The sequence below is a fragment of the Festucalex cinctus genome, chromosome 1 (assembly GCF_051991245.1).
Source record: "Festucalex cinctus isolate MCC-2025b chromosome 1, RoL_Fcin_1.0, whole genome shotgun sequence".
NCBI lineage: Eukaryota > Metazoa > Chordata > Actinopteri > Syngnathiformes > Syngnathidae > Festucalex > Festucalex cinctus.
The window spans coordinates 15,161,344-15,189,080 of record NC_135411.1 but is presented as its reverse complement, the minus strand read 5'-3'; the positions used below and the strand labels follow the sequence as shown (position 1 = coordinate 15,189,080).

At 39.6% G+C, this 27,737-nt stretch overlaps 3 protein-coding genes across 7 annotated transcripts in view; all 3 read left to right on the top strand.

Moving 5' to 3' along the window:
• Positions 1 to 5,771: 5,771 nt before the first annotated feature.
• On the top strand, positions 5,772 to 18,277 carry prkacbb (protein kinase, cAMP-dependent, catalytic, beta b). Of its 3 annotated transcripts, none has more exons than XM_077518903.1 (10): positions 5,772 to 6,164; positions 11,465 to 11,520; positions 11,594 to 11,722; positions 12,242 to 12,340; positions 12,416 to 12,498; positions 12,600 to 12,726; positions 12,809 to 12,904; positions 15,134 to 15,256; positions 15,325 to 15,489; positions 17,049 to 18,277. In XM_077518903.1, the coding sequence occupies exons 1-10, from the start codon at positions 6,119 to 6,121 to the stop codon at positions 17,172 to 17,174; spliced, it is 1,050 nt and encodes a 349-aa protein (XP_077375029.1). In that variant the 5' UTR covers positions 5,772 to 6,118; the 3' UTR covers positions 17,175 to 18,277. The 3 variants fall into 3 exon arrangements, with proteins under 3 accessions (XP_077375029.1, XP_077375020.1, XP_077375014.1); XM_077518894.1 differs by having other exon boundaries at positions 5,774 to 6,164; positions 11,459 to 11,520; XM_077518888.1 differs by lacking the exon at positions 5,772 to 6,164 and adding an exon at positions 10,635 to 11,096 and having other exon boundaries at positions 11,459 to 11,520.
• A 152-nt stretch (positions 18,278 to 18,429) lies between these two features.
• Positions 18,430 to 20,351, top strand: exosc4 (exosome component 4). The gene is made up of 3 exons (XM_077518916.1): positions 18,430 to 18,673; positions 19,538 to 19,744; positions 19,820 to 20,351. The coding sequence occupies exons 1-3, from the start codon at positions 18,503 to 18,505 to the stop codon at positions 20,177 to 20,179; spliced, it is 738 nt and encodes a 245-aa protein (XP_077375042.1). The 5' UTR covers positions 18,430 to 18,502; the 3' UTR covers positions 20,180 to 20,351.
• A 603-nt stretch (positions 20,352 to 20,954) lies between these two features.
• gpaa1 (glycosylphosphatidylinositol anchor attachment 1) overlaps positions 20,955 to 27,737 on the top strand; it is a 14,855-nt gene continuing 8,072 nt past the window's right edge. For 2 of the 3 annotated variants that reach the window (XM_077518819.1, XM_077518811.1), the window contains exons 1-8: positions 20,955 to 21,054; positions 21,333 to 21,424; positions 22,048 to 22,083; positions 23,217 to 23,396; positions 23,465 to 23,576; positions 23,655 to 23,805; positions 25,209 to 25,310; positions 25,385 to 25,581. In XM_077518819.1, coding sequence (XP_077374945.1) covers positions 21,351 to 21,424; positions 22,048 to 22,083; positions 23,217 to 23,396; positions 23,465 to 23,576; positions 23,655 to 23,805; positions 25,209 to 25,310; positions 25,385 to 25,581 — 852 coding nt within the window. In that variant the 5' untranslated portion in view covers positions 20,955 to 21,054; positions 21,333 to 21,350. The remainder of the gene's footprint in view (positions 21,055 to 21,332; positions 21,425 to 22,047; positions 22,084 to 23,216; positions 23,397 to 23,464; positions 23,577 to 23,654; positions 23,806 to 25,208; positions 25,311 to 25,384; positions 25,582 to 27,737) is intronic. The other variant, XM_077518827.1, reaches the window with a different exon arrangement.

The window sequence follows — 27,737 nt, the reverse complement described above, 5'->3', positions numbered from 1 at the left end:
ATTTTCAGAAAGAGACAGATGACAAAGATTTACTTGGTTGTTTAATTTCACACTAGGGGCAGACACTCTGGAGACCCAACTCTTTCCGCGCAAGCCATTAAAAAAATTAATTTTCCATAGTCGCCTTTAAATAGCAAGTGTTCTCATTTGCACTCACACATCATCTATCTGCTTGTCTCCTGACATCAGTCAGCAGCTACTATTAGGATGTTGCATGTGGTTTCAGGACATCACCCATTTCCTTCTCTGTATATCAAAGCCCACTGCTTCCCACCTTCCATCCCCACTAATTCGCTCCAGATGAGCACAATGGGACATTTGATTCATCGCGAACAGAGACACATGTATACAGCTGTGTCAGACAGACCTCAAACAGCTGGCTTTAAAGCCCCGTGCACCATTTTTAATCACGCATTTGTTTGCGTAATTGAAAGATTTTTAAGCGGATGCACCAGAGCGACTCGGTAGGCCTTGCAGCGAAACTGCTCATTGTTTAATCCCGTCATGTACATCATATAAATCATGTGCAAACAGAGCAGTCATCCAAGAGAGTGTCAGAATGTATCTGCGGATTTATTGTTGTTGAAGGAAAAATCTGCTCCTCGTGCAAGAGACATCATGACCTGCTGGAAAGACCTATGCACTGCTTTTGTTCCAACTATATCCTGATTAAATTTCACAAGCAGACATTTTGGCCTCCAATATACTATTGTACTTTTTTCTTTATGACTTTACCCCAAATCACTATATATATTTCATACCAAATTTGTCATTATTATCCAGATATACTTGAAGGTTCTATTGTTTTCTTCTATTGGACACCCATAAAGCACTTCATTGAGTAAGGAATCATATTTGATAACTGAAACTTGTATGCCTCCCAGAGAGGAAATGATATTATTATTCCTAAATACACTGAATTATACATATCTATCAGTTTGTATTTTACAATAATGGCCATTACACCAAAATCTGTGCAGGGATATATATATATATATATATATATATATATATATATATATATATATATATATATATATATATGTATATATGACTGGACTGTCAATAGGAGCCTCGCAGCTGAAGCCAGAGGGCAGCCATCTTACGTTGCTACTTTTACTGACAACTTCGGTTATTTTTAGGCTGACAACACTTTTAACAGATTGTGTTTTACGAGTTATGAGAGCCACGCAAGGAGCGAAGTTCACTGTTTGCATTGACCATTCAAATTATATTATCTCAGTATTGTGAATTACAGAGGTCAGGTTGACATTTCGTAGCGAGTCTTTCTTGATGGGTTTTACGACCCACTTCACTTGAATATTGATGACACTGACAACATGATGCAGACAAATCAAGTAGCACCTTATGAGAGAAAATTAAATATTTTTATTAGCAAAAAATGTACATGAAGTGCTTCTCCAAAATTTATCGGTACAACTGTATGTCGTACACAGTAGAATTTCTGCCGTAGAGGTAGAGAAGAATATGAAAACGCTGTTGTGAAATCAATGCATTCAAGTTATGTGACCTTGGCGAGCGATAATGTAAGATGGCCGCCGATGGCTTCATTTCTCTCAACGGCAATAGCGGGCATTGAACGTCCAGTCATATTTAACTCAGTGAAGTAAATTCTTTTCTGTTTTCTGTTTTGATATTTCAAGATGTCTGAAGTGGTTGAAATCTTGGCCTGTTATATATTTTTGTTTCATTTTTTTGTTTTTGCTTTATTTTGTTTGTTTTGTTTTTTTGTGGGCGGGGTTGTTGTTCAATCTGTAACATGCTTAGTGACAGCACATTAGCTAGCTAGCTATTAGCATAAATGTTGTGGCTATATGCTAAAAACTAACATCTGTTACTTTCAGTCATTTTATTATTTTTATTTTTATGTATTTTCATTATTTTAGGATGTTTTTGACCATCCTGGACTCATCTCCAGCCAATCGAAGACAACATATAAGCAACCAACCATCCACACTCAGATTCACACCTATGGACAATTTAGGGTCTTCCAAGAATGACTCTAAATTGTCCGCAGTTGTGAGTTTGAGAGCAAGCGTGTTTTTGGAATGTAGAATGGAAGGACAAGCCAGGAGAACATGCTAACTCCACACAGGAATATCTTAACCGAGATTCAAACCTTGAACTTCGGAACTGAAAGGTAGACGTGCGTTAATAACCACTATTCCACCATGATGCGCTGTGTTAAAATTGGCCTAGATTTTTTATTTTTTTAAATCATGTGAACTGTATTGGGTGTCATTGTTGAAAGGAAGTCGCGACGTTTGAGGGTAGCAAAGTCATTATCATCAATGATGCCGTTCAAAGCAATGCGTCAGTTGCGGAAATAATGGGCAGAGAAAGTGAGAGTGAGCCAAGATGGCTTCTCACTCATTCATTCATTCATCTGAAGGGAAGTAAATCATTCTCTTTGAAGCACGGCCCGGCGTGGAAGATAGAAAAGAGGGGGGGAAAAAGAAGCCAATATGGAGAGCAGCTGGTCAGCTGGGATGAAAATGACATGTTTGCCGGGAAAGTAAATAGGAAGGAAGCTGAAACCTGGAGATAAAAGAGTAAAAAACAGATGCTTCTTGTAAGACGTGTGTCAGAAAAGTTCCAGGAGTTGTGTAACGAAAAATATATTTCAAATCCAAACTACAAAGTACAAGTTTTCCCCTTCAAAGTAATCCCCCTGGAGTGTAACGCACTTTACCAGTCTTTCTCAGCCATGCCTTCATGCACTCCAGGAAAGATTCATCCCGGATTCACTTCAGTTCCGTCGCCCCCGTCTTCAAATACGGTCCCACAGATGACCCCCTTGAGCTTTTTAACGAGCAAAACATTAGATGGAAGCTAGTCGGGTGAATCGGGAGGTTGCCCTAGCATGGTGATGCTCTTCTCGGCCAGGAACTGTCAGATGCTCAGGCAAGTTGAGCAGGCGCATTATGGTGGCAAAATAACCACGAGTTCCTGCCACAACTCTCGCCTCTTTTCATAGACTGAACAAAGCAAGTGCCACGGGATCTTTTATTTATTTATATTTATTTATTTAAATTTGCTGGTTAATGGTCTGTCCCACATTGGAGGGGAAATCCCATAGTACAATGTAGTTTGGGTTTGAAATACAGTATAGCTTGTCTGCCACACCTTGTGTGTATGCATTTTCTATACAGATTAGTAGTTTCAATTATGGCCTCTGTACAAAAACGTAACCCATGCAACCCTAAAATTCCATCGAACACAAGTAAGCTGGATTTTTTTTTTTTTTTTTTAAGTTAGAAAGAGGAGCACATCGTTCATTTAAGTACCTATGTCAAATGGTGACCAACGTCAGGCTGGACAACGTCATTTCTGTCAGACAAACGGCTTTTTGTTCACAGTTGTGCAACAGGAATCTACCGCCCTCTTGTGTAAAAAACACAAAATTACACCTAGTCGTTGCTCAACCTTGTGGAAAAGGGCACAAAGTGAGGCCTTCAAAGTCAAACGTTTGTTTATATATTTTTAAACTTGGGAGTTAAAACCATCAGCAGCTTTGTGTTTTGCTTTTTCTTCTGCCACCACATAAAGGTAATAGTGATGGAAGAGAAAAAAAACAATGATAACCAAAGGACAAGAAATTAAATTGCATTTAAACATCAATTGCATAGATATATTAATTTTACGAAGCAGATGCTGTCATGAATAGTATGTAGTCAAATGCATAATAGTGAATGTCTCATAACGATAGCATGAAAATGACTTGAGAAGCTTGCCAACAAACTGTTTCCTGTTCCTCCTCCAAGGTGTCTTTATGTGTGGTTTTATTTTATTTGAGCTGTATTACCCAGTGGTTAATTTTCCTGTACAGTTAATAAAGGCTTTTAAAATGGTGACACAATCCACAGTGGGGAATTTATGAAGTTATGAAAAGACAATTAACACGCTGGAGAAGAAAGAGCGGCCTGCTATCCAACAGTAAACACAAGTCACGGCGCACCTTATCAAAGGATGACATTGTGACGGCACTCCCATCCCTCATGTCTGTGATAATTAGACGCGACATTTCTGTAGAGGAAGAAATGACGCTGCAGCTACAACTCATTTATGACATGATGCCGTTATTTAGCAGCACAAATAATTTGAAAAAAAAAATACATTTGTTTTCATTTATGGTGTATCAAAGTTTGTAAATGCAAAAATCTCAAAAGTAACTGTAAATGACCTCATCCCATATATTCTTTTAATGATCTAATCAAATGTAAAACCTTTGCAAGATGATAATCTACTAAATGATACATCTAAATTAAATGGTCACCTAAGTGTAAAGTGTACAAAAATAATAATAATAATAATCTCCAACTACCACCAAAATGACCAACATTAAAATAAGAAGTGTATTAGTTTCATCAAAAATAAGGAAGAGATTTTTATTCCTAAAATTTTGATAAAACTAACTAACACTGTAAACAGGTCATTAACACAGCACTTAAATAGTAGGGGAAAAAAACTACTGGTACCTAAATATTGATTCTATTAAAATGTATTACAAATGTAAGTTAAATAAGTCATAACCAAATAAATGTTTCAGAATGATAACAAACAGCTGTTAAAGAGTAAATACAAATGTACAGTGCTTAAAAGTTAAACACACAAATGAACTGTACTTATCAAATGTACGGTAGTCCACTCGATTGAAATAAAAGTTTGAGCCACTATAACATCATGCAAATTAAATATTTAATTCAGTGATTCTTTCACGTACCACCAGTGGTACACATACCACACTGAGAATTCCTGAATGACAAAATTTTAATTTTAAAACATCTGAAATAATGTGTAACCTAGTGCTTATTACTCAGCACAAGCTGACTGTGTTGTCCTGCGAAAACAGAAGATATTAATGAGATCTGGCAAAAGCAGTTTACGAATGTCCCATAGAACAATTATTCCTCTTAAATACAGCACTACAAAGAAGGAATTTTTATTACAATAAACATCATAATAGAACTACAAATACAAAGTTGGAATATTGGGGAAAATTAGGGAAAATAATTAGGAGAAATAAATTCTCCCTTCTTTTATCCCTTGTGTAAATTTGCCATTGTTTTGTGTGTGAATGAGTATTTCATCATCACGGAGGACATTTTTCATTGACATGATTCAGTATAAATTATCTCAGCTACAATAAAATGTCAGCCAGCACTTGTTGCTGGGTAGAATTGCATGGGGCAGAGACTGTGCTGCTCCACAACAGCAGAGGAAGGACAGGGAGACCTGGAAGGCAAAGTTGGTCATTAAATAAAATACAGAAATATACGGAAGAGGATTAGGGCCAGTGAAGAGAAAAAAAAAGTTGGCGGGAGTCTGACTTTGAGAATTCTCACTTTAAAGTCAGAATTGTAGAATAAAGTCAGAATCCTGCCAGGCTTATTTTTTTTCTTCACTTAAGTTGGACTTTTTTAAAGCAATAATTCATAATCCGAACTCACCTTTTCGATGGTGCATTTACTAAAATGTTAATTGATGTACACTGTCCCATTAACGTTAATCTATTGCACTTGGTGGGGCACTTATCATGCAAAATTGGCATTGTTGTGGGCGTTTATTTGTAGGACATGGAGGATATATTTAAAAGTACGCAAACTACCTGTGTCAATAACAGTCATTTAAAAATAAAGACCGTCTCGTTTCAAGAAAATATGTATAACCACCAATAAAACGAAACTTGTGGCGTTTGTACCAGATTCGAGAATCGGGTGGAATAGCGGGTGCCCGGCTCGGTGAGCGGCGGGCGGGGGGGAGCGGTCGGACTTCGGCAGGCGGTGAGCACCAGCAGTGACCGCTAGCTTCATGTCAGCCCCACATTAGCGAACGAGCCGCAACGGGAACCTTCCACGGGGGTGGGTGGGAAAGAAGGACGCCGGGGCGACAGATGAAGAGTGACGGGCGCTGCTGCTTGGGGACTTTGTTTATTTTCCCTCCGAAGCAGGAGCATATTTAATGCACATCCTCACTTTTTTTTGGATCATTTAAACGCGATTAGCGACTGCTACAGGGAAGCTAGCTAGCTAGCTAGCTAGCCAGCCGCCATCTCCCCGTCTCTCAGTCGGAAGCGACCGGCCGTGTGTCTTCCGTCATGGGGAACGCTGCCACCGCCAAGAAGGGCAACGAGCTAGAGAGCGGTAGGTCCGCCTTGTGTTCGCCTTCGAGCGGCTTTCGTGGGTTGATTCGTCCGTTAATCACGAACCTGAAATCTGGAGCCATCTAGCCTTAGCCTGTTAGCTCCTGACGCCACTAGGACTGTCTGTCCTGTTATGGCCAAGAAACAGATGGCCATGTGTCACCCGTCACTTTTGATTAAAATAACACCCACATCTTTAGTTTGCGTGTTATTATAGCAATTGATCCTATTTGTGCAATTCGGTTCCTTTTGTTACGCTAACCAAGCTAGTCTCAATAAGACGGGTGAACCACAACAACCTCATAAAAAGGATAATGACATAATAATGATGCCACATGCCAATGGGATATTTTTACGTGACACTACGTTGGAAGAAACCCAGCCCCTGTCATTTCAACGACCCTTGATAGTGTGATCCCTTCAAGGCCTGTCTTCCTCTGTATTTGTGTGCTGTCACGTCCTGTTGGCATGCTACATATGCATCACTTCACCTTCTATGTGTTGTAGATGGATTGGAACAGAAAAAAAACAGCAACTCAACACAATAGTGAATGTCGTGAAATAACTATAAACTTGTAGGGTGAGGTTTGGTGGTTCTGCCCCTGGGGGCTCCACTGCCACATTTTTATTCTGGGCTACATAAACAAAGCTCAGTGCACAGCACAGTGACCAAATATGGCCAAGAGATGACAAATACCCTCTCTGCATTCATAAACGTAGTGCTGCACAATGTGTGTCACCCGCCATTCTACCATCAAGGTTCAACATGTGGCTGGCACAGAAGTGGCCATTGACCGGAGCAGGCCTCGTCATCAAACCTTCGTCAGAGGATAAGGAGCATTACGAGCTTTGAAAGCTTTGACGTAACTTGGTCTAGGGGGGTCGGTGCGAGCAAGCTCGTATGCTCGCTCACGTGATTACGTTAACACACATTCACATGGACTAAATCTATTCCCATCCCTACACACACTTGTTTTTATGTTTTCATTGTATCTCACATGAAACAAATCTTTGACCTGTGATGATCATGAAAGTTATTCTATGGATGAGTATCAGGGGGTGGTAAAAAAAAAAAAAATGCAATCCTTATGAAGCTAAAGTCTTAGAATTAGGAGAATCAAGTTGCCACGGGAACCAGTCCAGGGTGTACCCTGCCTACTGGAAGACAGATGGGATAGGCTCCAGTATGCCCAACTTACGAGGCTGTGAGAGAAAAATAATGTCATTCGGTAGAAGAATCAAATTTAAATATTACGTTTATAAAGTACTACTAAAAAAAAAAAATACTTCCTTGATCATATATATATATATATATATATATATATATATATATATATATACTGTATATGGCAAAAAGTAAGAATTTTTGGAGGCTTTAATGTTGTGAATTAAGAAAATAGTTGTAACTCCAACAAAACAAAAAAAACACATTTTCTGAGGAGAAAGCTAAAATCTTACAATAATAAAAACATTTTTTAATGACAAAAGTCCTTGTATCAAGAAAAAAAATGTACATAGTTATACAAGGAAATTGTACCAGAAAATTGTAAATTGTTGTGTAAATTAAAAAAAAGGCCTAATATTACAAGTAAAAAATAAAACATTCCACAAGAATATAGTCAATGTCATGAGTGAAGCAATAATTTTATGAGACTTCAGTGGTAATAATTAAGAAATGTATATTCCAAAAATGATGTCACAATGTTGCCAAAACGGTTGTAATACTAAAAAAATGGAGACTGCCAAAATCCAGTCACATATTGCTATGTTGGAGGGGAAACATCCTAATTTAGAAGAATTCAGTCATAATTTCAATTTCAAGTAGCAAGGAGAAAAAGACAAATATTAAGAAAATTACGGTAAGTTGCAATTTCTGCAGAAAAAAAAAGAGATGAAAAATGAGGTAGAGTATTTTTTTTTAGAAAAAGTAGTACTATTACAAGAATTTAGAATTATACAAAGACATAATATTACATGAATCAAGTCACAGAGTTACAGTATAGACAATATTTGAAAAATTGAGTAACAGTTTCGCGAGAAAAATCCAATTACAAGAAAAAAAACTTAATGTTGAAAGAAAAAAAAAAGACAGTGAGAACAAAGTGGTCAGATCATATGATGTTACAAGACTAAAATTTAAATTATAGGAGAAAAAGTTTTAATGGTGCAAGGATTAACTCATAATGTTATGGGAATAAAGTCACAATATTAAAAAAATTCAGTCAACAATGAAATTGAATTCGGCGAAAAATAGTTGCAATACAGTAGTATTATGCTAACTCAGAATTCTCAAATATGTACAGTTGTATATCTTATGATAGTTCAGTTGCATTTGATGAGTAAGGTGGTAATATGAAAAGAATGAAGTTTTAATATTGAAAGAAAATAGTTGAAATATTACAAGAATCAAGTTGTAATGTTATAAGAAAAAGGGGGGTATTTTTTTTTTGAGAATAAAGTCTTAATATTCAAGTATAAATGGTGATCTGCTGATGATTTAGGATCTTGTCATTATTCTTATAAGTTAGACGAGCGACAACGTTAACATCAACCAGTATGAGCAATATAATGTGAGATTTACGGCGGCATTAAGAATAGTTGACAAATCTATAAGGTTTCCCGATATGGCAGCTCACTCCTTGGCGTTTTAAAGCCTTTTTAAGCCGACACGGTTGGCCCCGGTCTCAGATTTGTCTGGAGCGCAGCCGCTCTGACGAGGCAACCTGGTTACCTACATTGCTGAATACACACAAGATTACCTTGTGTTTACAGTGTGCCGACGTCGCTTGAGCGCATGACACAGTGGCAGCGGATTACCACTCTGACATCATTCATCATCCTGTTACAGGCCCAAGACACATACTGTACAGCTTGATCAGATCGTCGGTTAATATACTACGCTTTGAAGAAATGGTCTTCTCATATTCTAATTACGAATATGAGCGACAAAACCAATTTTTGTGGTTGACCCAACCGACTTGGTCGACTTTTATTCCCAGCCCAACAATCAGCATCGTGTTCCTAAAATGGATTTTGTGAGCAGAGGTGCAGTAATTAAAGGGATACTTGACTCATTGAGCCATTTTCAGCAGTAAAAAGTTAATATTTTGTCCAGAATTCATTTTATAACTTCATTATTTTTCTGGTACAATTAAGAACTTTAAAAACTAAACTTGCTGTCAACTGACAATGACATCACATCACCTGTGCTGAGAAGTAGGTAACGGCCAATCATGGCTCACCTGTTTTCTGGGTTTGGTCAGCAAACTGAGCCAGGATTGGTCATTACCTACTTCATAGGTGTCAAACTGCAGTCCTCGAGGGCCGCAGTCCTGCAGGTTTTGGAGGTTTACCACTTTCAACACAGCTGATTACTATTTAAGCTCATCGGCAAGCTCTGCAGGAGCCTGATAATTATCCTGATCATTGAATCAGGTGCGTTGGAGTACAGAAACCTCGAAAACATGCAGGACTCAGGACCTCGAGGACCGGATCTTGACACATGTGACCTACTTCCTCAGCACAGGTGGTCATCTTCAGTCGATAGCAAGTGGAGAAATTAGTATTTAAGGTATTAATTGTACATGAAAAATAATGAAGTTACCAAATTATGTAATTCTGGACAAAATATTATTATTTTTTGCTACTGGTGCAATGAGTCAACTAGTCAAATATCCCTTTAATTAATAACTAAAAAATGATCAAATTAAGCTATTATTATTATTATTATTGATAATTGATTAATCTTCTGGGTCCCCTTTTTAAATTAAAATTTTCCAAATCTTCAGAATTTCACCTTCTTATTAAGCAATTTCTGCAATCCTTGATGAAAGATTATACCTGAGAAAACACCGAGCAACAATTTTGCCTATTTTTATTTTTTATTTTTTAACACGTTACACAGCCCAAACCAGTAACTGAATCGGCGTTAATTTATTTTTGTGTATTTTGTGCACTGTCAATTTGAAATGGCATTTTGGAAAGAAGCGATGGAAATAAAATAGGTTTCTTATGTCAACAGACGAATCGATTATTAAAATAATAGTTAGTTGCCGCCCCAGTTCCGAGTAGGGGGGGATGGAAATCAACCAAGTTGAAATAGTCAACTACAAAAATATGTCAACACAAAATGTTTGCACCGAAGCTTCGCCAGCACTATTGTACATATCCACATAGATATTTCCAGGCCACATAAACGTCTTTTCTACTGTACCTAAACTGGTCATGACCTTTTCACTGTGAATAACACCCTCTAGTGGTGGAACATTCACCCTGCAGTCAATAAGATTTTCCCTGTTCGGGGCAGGTGCATCTAGTCAGGTGGCTACAAAGATCTTTTTTTTTTTTTTTCTTCTTCTTCTTCTTTTTGCAAAGAATAGTACCGGTAATTATTTTTGCTTAGTCAGCATGTGGCAGTTATAGTTTTCATTTTAAGGAATATTTACTCAAATTTATTTATTTATTTATTTATTTATTTATTTATATAGCTCAGTAAGTCTTGAGTGTATATCTTTTCCGTTGCGTTTTCTCTCATGTGTATAGCTGGTCTGCATAATATCAACTTTATTTTCATTGCTGCTGTCACCACATACTGTACTGTATGTTTGTTGTGGTATTTATTTATTTATTTTTTGTCTACATAAACTTTTCTGTCTTCTCTTTCTCTCTCTTCCGTATCATTCCATCCGTGTGGTGGTGGGTGCTTGTTCCTGTGAAAAAAAAACAAAAACACCCTCTGTGATCAATAGACACGTTTGGTATGCACACAAAAAAGAGATGAGCCTGCATATTTTGTTGGCGGGCCTCATTGTGCGCAACTTGCCCGATGTGCTTGCTGTTATTGTGTGCTTGGATAATAAGTGTTTTTTTTTGTTGTTGTTGTTGTCGCTCACATTCTCTCAATCTGGATATCTGCTGTGTTTGCCATGCATCGGTTTGTCTTTGCTTATAATTCTGTGTTTATTAGCCTTCCCCTTGAAAAAAAAAAGTGATGCTCAGAGAGAAACTTTCCCCTTTGAATGTTGTTCTTCCCTTGACTTGAGGCTACTAAATAACAGAAAATCTACTTATTTATCTGGCATGTATCACTCATCTTGCCTGTCTTTTGTTTCCTTGTGTTTGTGTGATATAATAATTTCATATCCAGATGAGTTGCCCTTATAATTTGACTTTCCTGTGTCCTTCTAATGCCTCTCCTTTGTCCATTTTTGTCAGCCCTACCTAAAAACAACTGCAAAAAAATGCCCATTTCAGAATGAGCTTATGCTAATTTTGTTTTTGTTTCCCCCCGTATAGTTAAAGAGTTTCTAGCCAAAGCCAAAGAAGATTTCCTGCGGAAATGGGAATGCCCACCACAGGTCAGAATGCCATTTTGAGTAAACAAATCAATCCATTCCAGCGCCGTGCTAACATGCTGTCCTCTTCCTGCAGAGCACGACGTGCCTAGATGACTTTGACAGATTAAAGACTCTGGGGACGGGCTCGTTTGGGAGGGTCATGCTGGTGAAACACAAAGGAACAGAGCAGTACTTTGCCATGAAAATACTGGACAAGCAGAAGGTCTGTTTGAATTATATGAGGCTGTATTTATTTGCACGACAGGTCCAAGTACACAGTTCCGATCAGCTGTGTTTATACAGATGGAACGCATGAAGCGACGCACGAGCGCAGATACCAAATTGCACATAAATAATTACACCAGGCAGTGACAACACAAAACTAAATAATAGCAAAAAAATAATAGAAATCTTAAATGTTACGAGTTTATTTAGCCAGGATTCATCCTGCCATTGATTTAAATAAGGTTTTCATGTTCCTCCCAAGTTTTTGCTCAATGCAGACATAATATTTTTCTTTTAATATTGTCATATTTAATTGTTGGGTGTTTGATGGCATCCGTTGTGGTCATACATTTCTACAATAATTTAACAATATGCTCTCCAACAGTGTCAATCAAAACTGAGCTTTTTGATACAGCTGTTATGTGATCTCATCAAAGTGTGCAGGTGGACCTAATGTGGTCGGAGTGCTCAGGTCATTTAATGACTTACTTTTTTGTTTTTATTTTTTGTATGTCAGGTGGTGAAACTTAAACAAATAGAACACACGTTAAACGAGAAGAGGATATTACAAGCCGTTAGCTTCCCCTTTCTCGTCAAACTCGAGTACGCCTTTAAGGTAAAATAATCGCCTTCATTTCACCCATTTTGGCTTTAGTAGATGAGATATTTTAAAAAGTGATTGTTTTTTAAGGACAACTCCAATTTGTACATGGTGATGGAGTATGTTCCCGGAGGTGAGATGTTCTCACACTTAAGACGGATTGGGAGGTTCAGGTGAGGCCCTCAGGAATAAACACTCATTTTGTTTGTTTTGTTTTGACTGGTGGTTTTGCAAGCATTGATTTATTTATTTTTTCTCTCTACTTCCTGTCTAGCGAGCCACACGCGCGCTTCTATGCCGCCCAGATTGTGCTGACATTTGAGTACCTCCATTCACTAGATCTAATCTACAGAGATCTAAAACCTGAGAACCTTCTCATCGACCACCACGGCTACATTCAGGTCAGCCGCGTTCCCTCAATATGTCATGGCGGATATTTTGTGACTGTGATTTCCTCACGTGCCCGCATTCACTTTTTTCAAGGTGACGGACTTTGGATTTGCCAAGCGAGTAAAAGGAAGAACTTGGACGTTGTGCGGAACACCCGAGTACCTGGCCCCGGAAATCATCCTCAGCAAAGTACGCCATTTGAGAAAAGTCATTGGAATCTCCAGTCATCAATTGAACAAGCGCTGGGTTTAAAAAATGAAATAAATAATCGAATATTCGATATCGAATCAATTTACCTTTTCAAGATTTATAGATTCAGAAAACCATTTATCAATAATTGGAATATTGTTTTTCCCCATAAACACATAAGTAAAATACAAATCTTAAAGGCTTATTTTTTTTTTGTATCTTACCGTTCTCTTGAAATTTACTGTTTACGTGAATTTAACTTATTCACTGCCAGCCATTTTAGAAAATTTCAAAATTTTCAATCCCCACGCGATTATTACGTTCAATAATTATTTATAAACCGAATCTACCAAATGACAGAATAGACTCCCTACTTTTTGCCCCGTCCCGTTCTTTTATAATTGATAGTACAAAAATGTAGGTTTGCCAAAATACAGCCATTTCTCCCATGGACTCTGAAACTGTTTATTTCGTATAAAATGGGGCAATGATGTAATCTACCGGTGGTTGGGCATCAGTAAAGTTGTTTCCAAGTTTGACGTTCACAGTGGAGCATAATCAGAATGGCCCCCATTTATTCCCGCTCTAAAAAAATATATAATTGACAAGTATACTTGTCAAAGGCAATGAATGTTAAAAGTATTTTCTTACATTTATGAAAGACGTATTACACTTACAGACAATTGACAATCATTTTAATTAGTATTTACAATTACTGAATTATAATTATGAAAATATTTTCATCTCATCCTTGCTTATGTCAATGTTTGTGTAACACTTATGTGATTATGACAGTGTTAGCCAGTTACTGCCGCTGCAAAATTTAATTTTGAATTTAAAGGGCCAGCAACATAAAACAAAAAAATCAACTTTTTGGAGCTTTTAGCCGTCTTAAAATGCTAATTCCTCACCAAAAACATGACCGAAGTGGTGTTTTCCTCCATTTGCCCCTCTATGAGAAATTCTAGGTCATTCTGCTCTCCAAGCACCTGCCCCTCCCAACCCTAGCAAACGAGTGCTCACTTTATGACATCATAAGGTGCGGAGCCACCCCCGCACCCCCTTTGCGGACTAAACACACGCCCACTTTCTCTGAGACCTCCTTGAGATAGTGACAAAAGTAGCCTTTATCAGTAAACATTCTGTCCAAATGAATTCAAAGCAATCAATTATCCGTCACATTTGCAACGCCAAAGTGCAATGACAAGGTTCTCTGACTGACACTCGTGTAAACTACAAGTAAAACTTTTGCACTGTTGAACCTAACTGAGTGAATAGTATAGTGATTATCTTTCTTGCTCTGTAAGCAGCAAGTCACTGGTTCGAAACAAGCCCAGGTTTATTTTTTTTCCTCCTCCTTTCCTCGCTCTTCTCTCTCCTCCCCTCCTCCTCCACAAATTCTTGCGGCAAGGAGCCGTTTTGTTTCAAATGTTTATTGAAGAATAGGCTTGAGTCAAGTTGCGTGGCGTACTCAGAGGAGAGCTCCAACAGCAGACTGCAGTTGGCTCTCCAGGGACGCGGCAATCACACGGGGAGAGGAGGGGTTTTACTGAACTTGGCGTTTTACTTCCACATTCGAAAACTACCCAGTAAAATACCAAATATTTCATAAAAAATACATCGGCATGGTGTCAAAGTTAAGATTTAATCATTATATGCTTATAGTTAACTTTTGGAAGGGCTTAAAATACCGTGGTATAATCCCTTTAATGTTTGTGGAGTTTTTATCATGTCCTTGCTATTTAAGAAGAATTGGTGCCCCATAATTAACCAATATTGGATTGAATTGAAGTGAATTGAATCGAGATAATTGAATCAAAAACTGAACTCTTGTGAATCGAAACGTAATTGATTGAGGAAATTAGAATCGATACCCAGCCCTAATTTGAAATGTCCATCCGTTTCCTATAGCGCTTGTCGTCATTTGGCTCACGGGTAGGCTGGAGTTTTTTATTCAGTGTCGGGGCACATGTACTGTAGACAAGCATGACTACTGTACGATTGATTTTGGTTCAGCGATTTGTGCAACCTAAGAGACATTTTTTATTTATTTTTTTAAAAGGCAAATAGTTTGACTTTAAGGACATTCAGCAATAGAATTTCAGGTCTGTGTCACTCATCATCAAATAGCACATTTAATTTGACACTTTTGATCAACTTTGAGGGGTGCCAAATAGATTGATTTTTTTTCATCCCTTCAGTCCCTTGAACCTTTGCTGACTCTTTCAGGGCTACAACAAAGCTGTGGACTGGTGGGCCCTAGGAGTCCTCATCTATGAAATGGCGGCCGGCTACCCTCCGTTCTTTGCCGACCAGCCCATTCAGATCTACGAGAAGATCGTCTCCGGCAAGGTAGGAGCATGCATCGCCACATAGTTTTTAAGTTTGAAAAGTGTCATAACTTTCTACTGTCTTCTCAGGTGCGCTTCCCCTCCCACTTCAGCTCGGACCTGAAGGATCTGCTTAGGAACCTGCTGCAAGTGGACCTGACCAAGCGCTTTGGCAACCTGAAAAACGGCGTCAACGACATCAAGGGTCACAAGTGGTTCGCCACAACGGATTGGATCGCGATCTACGAGAGGAAGGCAAGACTCGATTTCTTTACCATTATGTGAACAGCAACATTTTCAGGCAAGATTTCTTGTACAGACAGTTTGAGCAAATCTCAAGTGTGTCCAGGAAGTTTGTTCCACAGTTGAGGAGCATTGCGGCGGAATACCACTTCATTTTGTTTGGTTTTCTTCCGGAAACACTAAATAAGCCGGCATCAAAGTCTCCTGGGGAGCTAAAAGGTCTTGTCCAAGACCATTTAGAGCTTTGCAGACAAACTATATTTTAAAGTGGAAGTGATGACAATATTCAGTATTCTGGTTAATACAGTGTTCCCTCGTTTTCCGCTGGGGTTAGGTTCTAAAAAATACCCGCAATAAATGAAATCCGCGAAGTAGTTAGCTTTATGTTTTACAACTCTTATAAATGTTTTAAGGCTCTAAAGTCCCCGACCGCACAATTTATACACTTTTCTCATTGAGGCATTTACATGTTCTCACATTTCTCTCTTGTTCAAACATTGACAATGTTCAAACCTTCATAAATTTTAGAAAATGGGTATATTACTGTAAAAAAAATATGCAAAATTGCACTTAAAAAAAAATCCGCGATACAGCGAGACCGCGAAAAGTGAACCACGTTATAGCGAGGGAAGACTGTATTGCTTTAGTGGAATATGAGTTAAGCAGCAAACTCCACCCATTTTTATCCAACTCAGGAGGAGGCCATTTTACCACTTACCGTCGACTGAAGATGACATCACAGTTGCTCAGGCAACGACCAATTACAGCTCACCTGTATTCTGAAGCTGAGCTGTGATTGGTTGTTACCTAAGACCCGAGCAACTGTGATTTCATTTTCATTTGAGAGCAAGTAGCAAAATAGCCACCTTCTGATGTTGACAGAAACTGCTGGATTTTGCAGGTGAACTCATATTCCACTAATGCAATATTAACCAGAATACCATATTTAGACCAGTGGGGCTGCATAGAACACATTATTGTAAAAAAATAAATAAATAAATAAAGTTGGGTGGTAAAATGGCCGCCCCCTGAGATGGATGAAAATGGCTGGAGTTTGCTTCATAACTCTTATTCCACAAATGTAATATTAATCAGAATGTCATTTTAGACGAGTGAGGGCACATATCACACATTATTGGCAAGAAATGTTTAAGGTTGACTTCCACTTTAAGTCAATGTAAGTCGACAGCAGGTGGCAGTACAGGACAAAATAGCAGCTCCCTGAGATACATAAAAATGGGTGGATTTCTCTGCAAAATTCAAATTCCCCAAACTCAATAAATATCATAAAACCATGTTTAGACTAGTGGGGACACATAGAACCTAATATTGCAAAAATAATTTTCGACTTCCGCTTTGAATGAACAGGTACTTATTTATAAGTCTTACCTTTGTAAGAATACAGTCATATTTTTAATAGCAAGAGAAAGTAAACTGAATAAAAAAACAAGAAAACAAAGTCATTCTTGTGCCACTAGAATTATCAACGTCACAGATAAAACCGCATTATAACACTGAATGGATAATTGATCTTTTTTTTTTTTTTGTCAACACTGTAATTGCTGTGTCAGGTGGAAGCCCCATTCATACCAAAGTGCAGAGGCCCCGGGGACACAAGCAACTTCGACGACTACGACGAGGAGGAGATCCGCGTTTCCGTCACGGAAAAATGCGTGAAGGAGTTTGCCGAGTTTTAGGGACGGGACGTGCGACAACAGAATACGTCAGGGAAATAAAGGGATCTTTGCACTCTTTTGAGGACTTGGGAATTAAGCAGAGACCATGTTTCCTCCCCATGTCCTATTCCCACTTGTACGACACACAGCTCAACGAGGTTGCCAAGATCTTTTGGTGCCGATAAACCTCTCACTGTCACCGCCTATTAAAGCAGACTCACCACCTTTTTTTTTTTTTTTTTGAAATCCACTCTTTTTATTTTGTACTTTTTAAAGGAGGTAGTCATCATCACCCCCTTTTTAAATGGACAAAAAGTAAGATAAGATGATACAAGGGATGGAGTCGTGTTGCGTTCATTGCCTGACATTGAGAGGTAGCATTTATCATTTATCCTGTTTGGTGAGACGCAAAGTTTTTAAGAGAGGAGACTGAACGGCGTTTCTTCTTTTTCTTTGCTTTTCACCTTCAAACGAGTGAGAGGAAAAGCATCATCCTCGGTATTCCTGAACCCCAGCGCTGAGAATAAGAAAACTTGTTACATTACTCTGTGTTATTTGTTACTCTGGTTTTTGTCCCAGTGTCTACTATATTAGTCATGTTTTCATTTTGTTTTCCTCATTAGATTTCAGGTCTGTTTATAAAAGACCCTTTGTTACAATACATTGTGACTGATCTACATTTAAAGAGAAGAAAGGAATCCTTTTGGGATTTTAAAAATGTAGTTTAAAAGATGAGCAGGTCAATGTGAATATTGTTGAAGCTTTGCACCTCAACATGAATAATGAAAGAAGTACAGACTATCATTTATTGATTTTGACAATTTAATGAACAGATGAAAATGCAGCTCTTTGTGTTACCACCCGTGAAGGATTGTTTTTGTTTCATTTAATTTTTTCGGGAGGAATGTGGATTGCAAACTTATTAGGTGTGCATATTTGAATGCTTGGATTTCAAGGTACTGTTTTCTTCACCCAATACACTGGCTTAATGAAGAACTGATCCTTTGTATCACATGTAACCTCGTTCTTGTTCAGCTCATTACATTATACGTATACGCATTGTTTCATATGTTTTTATTTATACACATTAGAGACGCTATTAAATTTTATTTTTAAAAGTGAAATTTGTGAAAGTGGCCTTACTTCGATTAACGTCACCATAATCAAACTGTTACTGTTTACAGTATATTAAAACTAACTTTAGCCTACAAAGCGTGTCATGTCTATCAGTACTGTAAATATTGTCTATTTTGACTATCCGTAGTCATTCCCGGGAATGGCATTATGGGTAATGAAGTACGACAGCAGGCAGGCGCATGTCTTCCGTCGCTACTTGATTCAGTGGAAACATGGCGGGTTTGGAGCTGCTCTCCGACCAAGGCTACCGTCTGGATGGACGCAAAGCCACCGAGCTTCGCAAGGTTCAAGCCCGCATGGGCGTGTTCGCTCAGGCCGATGGCTCGGCGTATTTAGAGCAGGGAAACACCAAAGCCTTAGCGGTTGTGTATGGTCCACACGAAGTAAGTAGCACATGAATTTAGCTCGATGCTAACTTTTGCACCAAAGGTTCGTCGTTTTCGAAAACACAAACTATTATTTGATATCTTTATAGTTAATGTGTGATATATTATGAACTCATTCACTGCCAGCCATTTTAGAAAATTTCAAAATTATCAATACCGACACGATATGTTCAATATTATATATAATCCGAATCTACCAAATGACAGAATAGACTCCCTCTTTTCTGCCTTGTCCCGTTCTTTTATAATTGACAGTAGAAAAATGTAGGTTGCACCAAATGCAGCCATTACTCCCATGGACTCTCAAACTGTGTTTATTTCGTGTCAAATGATGTCATCTGCTGGTGGTTGTGCATCAGTAAAGTTGTTTCCAAATTTGACATTTACAGTGGAGCATAATCAGATTCTCCCCCATTTAGCCCCGTTCAAAAAATATAATTGACAATGACAAGTATACATTTAATAGACCATCTAGGCCAGGGGTGGCGAGATCCAGTCCTCGAGGGCCGCATTCCTGCTGGTTTTGGATATTTCCCTTCTTCAACACAGCTGATTCATGATCAGCTCATCAGCAAGCTATGCAGAATCCTGATAACGAGCCTGTTAATTGGAATCAGCTGCAGTTCGAGTAGGAAATCTATAAAACCTGCAGGACTCCGGCCCTCGAGGACCGGATCTCGCTACCCCTGATCTAGGCTGTCCGCTGCACATTCCACAACAACTAACCTGAGAGTATAAAAATGTCTGATACTCACGTGAATATAAAACAGTAAAATAATCTGCAGTCATGACGTCAAAATCAAATAAGATGTGTATCAGTATGCATAGATTAACTTTGCATCTTTCTCCATCACCCTTCAGATGCGAGGCTCCCGAAGTCGGACCCTTCACGACCGGGCTGTTATCAACTGCCAATACAGCATGGCCACTTTCAGCACGTCGGAGAGGAAAAGGAGGCCGCACGGTGACCGCAAGTCCACCGAGATGAGCCTTCACCTCAAGCAGACGTTTGAAGCCGCTGTGATGACACAGCTATATCCACGCTCTCAGATAGACATTTATGTCAAGGTAAGTGTACCCCCATGGGAGTTGAGTTGAGTGGCGTATTCTGTGAGTTTTGAAAGTATTTTTGTTCCTCGACAGATTCTCCAGTCAGATGGAGGCAACTACAGCGTGTGCGTAAACGCCGCCACCTTGGCCGTGATCGATGCCGGCATCCCCATGTTAGACTACGTATGTGCCTCCACCGTGGGATTTGTGGACGAGACGCCGCTCGCCGACCTCTGCTACGCTGAAGAGAGCGGCGGTGTGAGCTCCTTGGCGCTAGCACTCCTGCCTCGCGGCGGACAGATCGCGCTGCTGCAGATGGACGCCAGGCTTCATCAGGACCACCTGGATGCCATGATTGATGCCGCCATGACGGCTTGCAAGGGCGTGAGCAAGGTGCTGGATCAGGTGGTGCGTCAGCACCTGGAAGAGGCCTCACTGGCCACTGGAGACTGACATTTGCACTTGAGTGGTTATTTTGGAACTACAATACTTTAATTTCCATCCAACCAGGACTCAAAAATGTGGAGATTTTCTACATTTGCCACTTTTTTTTTTTTCCCCCACAAAATGCTATGCTTATTGTGTATAATATACAAGAAACAATAAAAATGTGTGCATTCTTTGATGTAATGTTGCTTGTTCTAACGGTTCATCCATTCAGCGAACCACTTTATATAATTGTATAATATTAGTCCTATGCATAATCAGAGACTCAAGATTGAGTCTAGGCTCTGGCCTTCCTGGGTGGACTTTGCATGTTCTCCCCGTGCCTGCGTGGGGCCTCTCCAGGTACTCTGGTATCCTCCCACATTTCAAAGACATGCATGGCAGGTTAATTGGGTGCTCTGAATTGTCCCTAGGTGTGCTTGTGAGTGTGAGTGGTTGTTCGTCTCTGTGTTCCCTGTGATTGGTTGGCAACCAGTTTAGGGTTACTGCCCGAAGCGGGCTGGAATAGGCTCCAGCACCCTCGTGACCCTTGTGAGGCATCAGCGGTTTTAAAGAAAAATGGATGGATGGCTATACATAATCAGTGACATATAATCAAGAGTTAGAAAGAATATATTTGTCACTACTGAATATAAAACAATATTGAAAAAACGAAATATATATACAGCACTTTTGTTATTCGGCCCTCAAGGGTACGTGGATTTTTATTTTTTTTATTTTTTTAATGGGCTTTGATCAATTTGTGTTTGTATTTTGTATGGTCATCGAATACCGGAAGTAGGTCCTTAACGTTGCTGCTCCGGGCGGAAACAAGCCGAATCTAAGTGTGAGCCAGCGCTTCCTCCATCAGCTGTTCTGACCGGCGTTCGTACTGGAAAAGGGTATTTAAAAAAAAAAAAAAAAACGCTGTCTCTTAAAACTACGATATACATAAACGAATCAATTATAATAGATTGGTGTTCGTGCTTGGAAAAAAGAATAATCTTGTCGCTTTGTCGAAGCTAGCTAGTCAGCCGGGTGCAGGCTAATTACTCTTGTTAAAAGAAGCAGTGAAAGCAGGTGTAGCGATAACGAAAAATGTTCCAAATATGTTATCTATTTCAAATTTCTAGATGTGTATATCTTTAAATGTGCTTTGATACTTTTATGTTGGTTGCAGAATTCATTCCAGAGCACCATGGGACTTTTGTCTGATCCCAACAGAAGAAAGGCACTGATCAACCTCCTCACTCGTCTCAATGCTCCAATCTGGTATGTTCATTTCGCACTCGCATTCATGTCTGGAACACATTTATTCGTTGTCGTTATGTAAGAACTGTAATTACAGATGCAAATAACAAGATACATTCTTAGAAGTGAAAATTTTTATTTTGAGGGGCTGGTTCGCAAAAGCACAGACAGTTTCAGTTTTTGAGTCTGAAAAGTGTACTTTGTAAGAACGCGTATAATTGGATTCTTTGTGTACTTATTTACGTAATTCACCAGCGTTACGTCATGAGTCCTCCCCTCTGCTGTCATGTTAGCTATTTTGATAGGAGCACAAAATGCATCTTGGTGTATTTCCCCAGCCAAGACTTCACAAGTCACAAACCATTGCATCCTTGGTTTAAGCAAGCAGACAAGAACAACATCTGGATATTTTGTGCGTACTTTCAATTGGAACGAGACTGTTTGCGAGGTTGCGACTGAAGACGTTTTACAAGATCACAAGCGCGTAGGAATGGACTGTGAATTGAGAAGCAACTCTTGTTTCCAATTTAGCCACTTCCAACCCCTCTAGCATTTTTTCAACAAAGTCAATAGTGGCTTTAATTCCTGTTTGTAAACAGACATCAAGAGCAGAGTGAGTTTACCATTTGTTTTCCATATAACAGGAAAAGTGGAAGGCAGGCAGAGGCTTCAAGAGTGGCGTAAGTTTGACATTGTTTTCCGCATAACAGGAAAGGTGAAAGGCAGTCAGAGTCAGACACCAAACATTGGCCAATGACCCATTTTTATGTTGTAAAAGCAGACATTTATTGACATTGGACCAAAGGTATGTATTTCCAAGTCAATAATTGTGCAACCTTAACTGTTATGCCTTCGTTCCATACATCATAAATGATCCACACAAATACATTAAACAATGTAAGCAGTCACAGTTCTAATTGCTTTTGGATTTATTTAAGGTTAGACCGCTTATTGGCGCCGAGCACCTTCTGGTTTTATTTGTAATTAACAGTAAGAAAAGTAAATATTTAATATTTAAGATATTTTGAAAAACTTTATTTACTATAGAAAACAATAAGGCCCTATTTACTTGTTTATTATTATTATTTTTTATTTAACTTTAAAACAACTAATAACCGTGGGAGGTCTTTGAACTTTTTGTTCGAATTTTAGAACTCTGTACGTTCCGTTTTTTAAATTAAAACTAAGATAAATAAATACAAGTATTTAACATTTAAGATATTTTGAGCAACTTTACTGTAGAAAACAATAAGGCATTATTTACCGGTACATGTTTACAACTCTTTAAGACAACTAATGTCCTTGAAGTTTTTGTTAGAATTTTAAAAACAAACAAAGATTAAAAAAATAAAAATAAAAAATATTAATATTTTGTAATGGCTAAATAAGTAAAGTATCCCTTTAAGCTTTGCCAGAATGTTTTTTTTTTTTTTTTTTAAATCAAATGGACAATGGCAAAATAAATGTCTCACTAAAACTGATGATATTTATTCGTAAAACTACAATTTATATGATATTACATGTTAAATCATTTTTTTTATATATATATAGTAGTTTTCTGCAGTAGATGATATGTGGAAGAATATGTAAAAGAAAAACACATTTTTTAAGCTTGTTATTTAAATATCGATGAGGTAAAAGCAGGCCCACCATGATGTCATCCAAAAACATTCTTGAATAACGAGGCGCTGTAGAATTATGTTTTGAATTCTTCTGGAACTCTTTCATTACAAAAATAACCTGACAAACAACTCAATCTAACATTGTTATTCTTCTGGTTTCCATCCTCTCATTCTCCATTTGCCTCCTCCAGTGGGATATGCTACATAGCGGGCATAGTGTGGTTCATGGGTTTGGCCTTCGAGCCGTTCATTATGCGCACCTCCATGTCTGAGAACGCCATGGGGTCCACCATGGTGGAGGAGCGCTTCCCGGGCGGGGAGAAGGCGGTGCTCACGGCCAGGGAGTTTGGGGCACAAAAGGAGAAAGCAGGGTAAGTCTTTGCTCCGTTCGGTTAGCTGGCCCACGGTTCTGTTGGAACAAAATGATTATTGTGTGCAGCGGGATGCCCGTGGACTGGCTGGTGGAAACCATGAAGGCCCGAGGCCTGGAGGTGTACACGCAGACATTTTCCCGCAAGCTGCCCTTCCCGGATGAAAACAAAGAGAGATTTGTAATTCAACTCGTATCACGCATTTTCGGAATCAAACTCTACGATTCGTCATCATCTTTGCCTTCTTTTCCCGTCAAGATGGTGAAAGGTACAAACGTGTACGGCATCTTCCGCGCCCCTCGTGCCCCACGGACCGAAGCGCTGGTGCTGACGGCTCAGTGCAGTGAAGAAGACGACAACAACAACCAGGCTGTGGGCCTGCTGCTGGTTTTGGCGCAGTACCTTAGAAGTAAGTAAGAAGTAAAAGTGGAAATAATCATCTATTGAGCGAAAAGTAAAGCTTTGTTACTCGCTCCTCATTTTTTACGTACCATTCAGGTCTTTTAAAAAAAAAAAAAAAAAAAAAAAAAAAAAAAAAAGTCCTGTTGCACAACATACTGATTGATAAAAATAAAAAAAAAATACAATTTATTATTTAAATCTATTTGTATTGAATTTATTTTTTGTTTCTTTGTGATGCATATAATTATTATGTGCATTAAAATATCAGATGAAAAAGATTACCTCTTCCAAGGCAGTACGGATCAAAACGTATAAACTGCATAAAATAGATTATTTATATTTAGATTTAGATGTTATAGAGTGAAACTCTGCCAAGACAATTATTTTATTTTGTTTGTTAATATATTTTTTGAAACAGCCACAAAAAGGACTGTTGACAAGGCAAATGTCAAAAATATATGAATTGTTTTATTCACAAAATTGTATTGTTAAAAAAAAAAAAAACTTATCTATCCATTCAAAAAAGTCAGTGAAGAGAGGACAGTCCAAAATCATGATCCTATGTTTATTATAATGATTATTGTTATGATAATTATGATTATTATTATTTTTTGTTTGTTTATTAGAATATTTTTTTTAATTTCTGGTTGTATTAAAATGAACAACCCCATGAACATAACCAAATATAAATATGAAAAAAAGCAGTATTCTCCAGAATTTAAAACAACAACAACAATAATAATTAGAGTAATATTTACATATTTTTCTTGTGTTTTCCCCCTATAACAGTCGAAGAAGTAGGGATGTTAGATACCAATTTTTTTTCAGACCGGTACCAGTATGAGTATTCGCTTAAGTCACCGATACTAATAACAAATACTGATACAAATAGTACTTTTGATCTATAAAATTACAGGACAAACAATGACACATTATTTTAAAGAAAAAAAATTATATCCCAGTCTAGCATTGTCCCTTAAAATTGATTGAAATTAATGGCAATTTTCTATTCTCATTTCTAATCCCTGACTGTATAACGACCAAGAGAAGGTGCCATCATTGAAATAATTCCAGGCATCATCCTGAAACCGATGCCTGGTAGTGGTACTCGCTTATCATAAAAAAAAAATAAAAAATAAAAAAATAAAATACTTAATGTCATCTGGTAGTGTGCAATACAATTAATGTGCATTACAAAGTAAGCAAGCAGCCATTCTATCTTCCAGGGTGGGATCCTGCTTGTCCCCAATGCTAGTGGATTGCAACATAAAATGAAAATAAATTACTCCTTACTTCATCCAGATTTGCTCTGCAATGTAATGAGTACTTCAAGCCATGCATCTGTTAAGATTGGTGGAAAATATTCATGTATACATGATTTTGACCTTGGATCCGTTTCCTCTTAATTAGATCAAGTGTACTGGGCCAAGGACATTATCTTCCTCGTCAACGAGCACGATCAGATCGGCTTGCAGGCCTGGCTGGACGGTTACCACAACACCAACACCACAGGTGACCCATTTCTCCTCGTGCGCGAGTGTGGTCAGTTTGACAAGCAGCTATCAGCGGTGTCCTCCTCCATGTAGGGATGGACTGGTCGCCTCTCCAAGGCCGTGCCGGAGCCATCCAGGCGGCCGTGTCTCTGGAGCTCAGCAGCGACGTGGTGACCAGCCTGGACATCGTGGTCGAGGGGCTGAACGGGCAGTTGCCCAACTTGGACTTTGTCAACCTCTTCTACGCTTTCTGTCAAAAGATCGGCGTCCTTTGCACCTTCCAGGGCAAGGTAGGAAAGATGCAAAATACATTTGTAGCATGTGTTAGAAAGTAAGGAATTGTGACATTTTATCTACAAAATTTAAAACTTTTTTTTTTTTCCCCCCAACTTTTTTTTAAAGCAGAAATATAGTATTTCTTTTTCTTGAAAATGTACATGTGAAAAATATGATTTATCTTTATCTTTGAAGTAAATATTTTTTCTAGAATGTAAAACTTTTGATTCTGAAAATATGCATTTTTAAATCCCTTGTTCTGCAAAAACATGTGACCCTTAAGATTAGGGGTGTGAATTGCCGAGTATCTGACGATTCGATTCGTATCACGATTCACAGGTCACGATTCGGTTCGATACCGATTAATCCAGATACGAATTTATAGGTCGATTGTTGCGATTTTTTTAAATTCAAATTTAGAAAATACTAATCAATAAACTTGTACAGTCTAAGACTTGTATGAAAATGTATTATTTATTCATCTGAAACTTCAGTCTTATACAGGTTGTAATCTGTTTCATGTTCAACAGCATTGAAATGAAATATTAAGGCTTAATGTTCCATTAAAATAACATCTTCTATGCTTAAGGTGTGAACCCTAACCTGAAGCAAGACGTTTTGTTGAATATTTTCCATTAAAAATGGAAGTTTAAAAATCGATTCGGCCGCCTATTGAATCGATTCGAGAATTGCGCGATGTAGTATCGCGATATATTGCCGAATTGATTTTTTTTACCCCTCCGTGAGCCGGCACCTTAACGTGGTGGAGGGGTTTGCGTGTCCCAATGATCCTAGGAGCTATGTTGTCTGGGGCTTTATGCCCCTGGAGGGTCACCCATGGCAAACAGGTCCTAGGTGAGGGGCCAGACTAAGAACGGCTCAGAAGACCCTGATGATGAAGAAGAATTTTGGAGACGCGTTTCCCTCGCCCGGACGCGGGTCACCGGGGCCCCCCTCTGGAGCCAGGCCTGGAGGCGGGGCTCGCTGGCGAGCGCCTGGTGGCCGGGCCTGCACCCATGGGGCTCGGCCGGGCACAGCCCGAAGGGGCAACGTGGGTCCCCCTTCCCACGGGCTCACCACCGGTGGGAGGGGCCAAAGGGGTCGGGTGCAGTGTGGGTTGGGTGGCGGCCAAGGGAGGAGACCTTGGCGGACCGACCCCCGGCTACAGAAGCTGGCTCTTGGGACATGGAATGTCACCTCTCTGGCAGGGAAGGAGCCCGAGCTGGTGTGCGAGGCCGAGAAGTTCCGACTAGATATAGTCGGACTCGCCTCCACACACGGCTTGGGCTCTGGTACCAGTCCTCTTGAGAGGGGTTGGACTCTCTTCCACTCTGGAGTTGCCCACGGTGTGAGGCGCAGAGCAGGTGTGGGCATACTTATTGCCCCCCGGCTCGGCGCCTGTACGTTGGGGTTTACCCCGGTGAACGAGAGGGTAGCCTCCCTCCGCCTTCGGGTGGGGGGACGGGTCCTGACTGTTGTTTGTGCATATGCACCAAACAGCAGCTCAGAGTACCCACCCTTTTTGGAGTCCGTGGAGGGTGTGCTGGAGAGCGCTCCCTCTGGGGACTCCCTCGTCCTGCTGGGGGACTTCAACGCTCACGTGGGGAATGACAGTGAGACCTGGAGGGGCGTGATTGGGAGGAACGGCCCCCCTGATCGGAACCCGAGCGGTGTTCTGTTATTGGACTTCTGTGCTCGTCACGGTTTGTCCATAACGAACACCATGTTCAAGCATAAGGGTGTCCATATGTGCACTTGGCACCAGGACACCCTAGGCCGCAGTTCGATGATCGACTTTGTAGTCGTGTCATCGGATTTGCGGCCGCATGTTTTGGACACTCGGGTGAAGAGAGGGGCGGAGCTGTCAACTGATCACCACCTGGTGGTGTGTTGGCTCCGATGGTGGGGGAAGATGCCGGTCCGACCTGGCAGACCCAAACGTATTGTGAGGGTTTGCTGGGAACGTCTGGCGGAATCCCCTGTCAGAAAGAGTTTCAATGCCCACCTCCGGCAGAGCTTCTCCCTTGTCTCGGGGGAGGTGGGGGACATTGAGTCCGAATGGACCATGTTCCGCGCCTCCATTGTTGAGGCGGCCGATCGGAGCTGTGGCCGTAAGGTGGTCGGTGCCTGTCGCGGCGGCAATCTTCGAACCCGCTGGTGGACACCAGCG